Raw genomic sequence first — 835 nt, 5'->3', positions numbered from 1 at the left:
CCCCCCCCCCCCCCCCCCAGGCTGGCGGATAAAGTTAGTTCTGTGTGGGATAAGATCAAGAGCCTTTTCCGTAGGTAAATCCATGGATTTGCTGCTGTCTCTGCCCCCCCCAAAACTGCCCCCCGGAGCCCCCACCCCAAAAAGGGAACCCGGTGCAGCCGAGGGGGGTCCCTGTCCCCCACAAAGGAGGGGGACAGGAGCAGCTGGGGGTGTTGTGCCCCCCAAAAACGAAGAGCTGTCCCCCCCCCGAGCAGGCAGGAGCAGCTGGGGGGGGGTGGGACCCCAAAACTTGGGGGGGGGGGGGGGGGGGGGGGGGGGGGGGGGCCCCCAAAACCGGGGGGGGGGGGGGGGGGCAGGAGTAGCTGGGGGTCCCCAAAATCGAGGAGTTCCCCCCCCTGGAGTGAGCTGGGGGTGGTTGTTCCACCTCCCCCCCATCTCGGGGTGCCCCCTGTCCCCGCCCCCCCCTCCCCGGGGCACCCCAGCACCCCCAAATTCCCGCAGGGACCCCCCCAAGGACCCCCCGGGCGAGGAGGGGGCGGCGCAGGAGGGGCTCGAGGACGGCGACGGGAACCGCAGCGAGAAGGTGACGGGGGGGGAGGAACACACCCGAAATTGGGGGATCCCCCTTTGGGGGGGGCAGGGCTTCCCCCTTCACTGACGGGATCTGCCCCCCCCCCCAGCCCCCCGAACCCCCCACGGAGCCCGAGGACGAACCGGGGGCGTGGGAGGAGACGTTCAAGACTCACACGGACAGCAAGCCCCACGGTGGGCACGGGGGATATGGGGGGATATGGGGGGCTGGGGGGACATGGGGGGATATGGGGGACGGGGGGGG

At 71.0% G+C, this 835-nt stretch overlaps 1 protein-coding gene across 1 annotated transcript in view; it reads left to right on the top strand.

Moving 5' to 3' along the window:
• Positions 1-765, top strand: part of LOC113942480 (neutral alpha-glucosidase AB-like) — a gene marked incomplete at both ends in the record, with an annotated part of 1,371 nt that extends 606 nt beyond the window's left edge. Inside the window, 3 exons of the mRNA XM_027633606.1 lie at positions 21-74; positions 502-583; positions 681-765. Of these exons, the coding sequence (XP_027489407.1) occupies positions 21-74; positions 502-583; positions 681-765 (221 nt within the window). The remainder of the gene's footprint in view (positions 1-20; positions 75-501; positions 584-680) is intronic.
• Positions 766-835: the final 70 nt, after the last annotated feature.

This window comes from Corapipo altera, unplaced genomic scaffold, assembly GCF_003945725.1.
Source record: "Corapipo altera isolate COAL_440 unplaced genomic scaffold, ASM394572v1 55911, whole genome shotgun sequence".
Classification (NCBI taxonomy): domain Eukaryota; kingdom Metazoa; phylum Chordata; class Aves; order Passeriformes; family Pipridae; genus Corapipo; species Corapipo altera.
The sequence above is the reverse complement of the archived record's forward strand: the minus strand, read 5'-3'. Positions and strand labels throughout refer to the sequence as shown.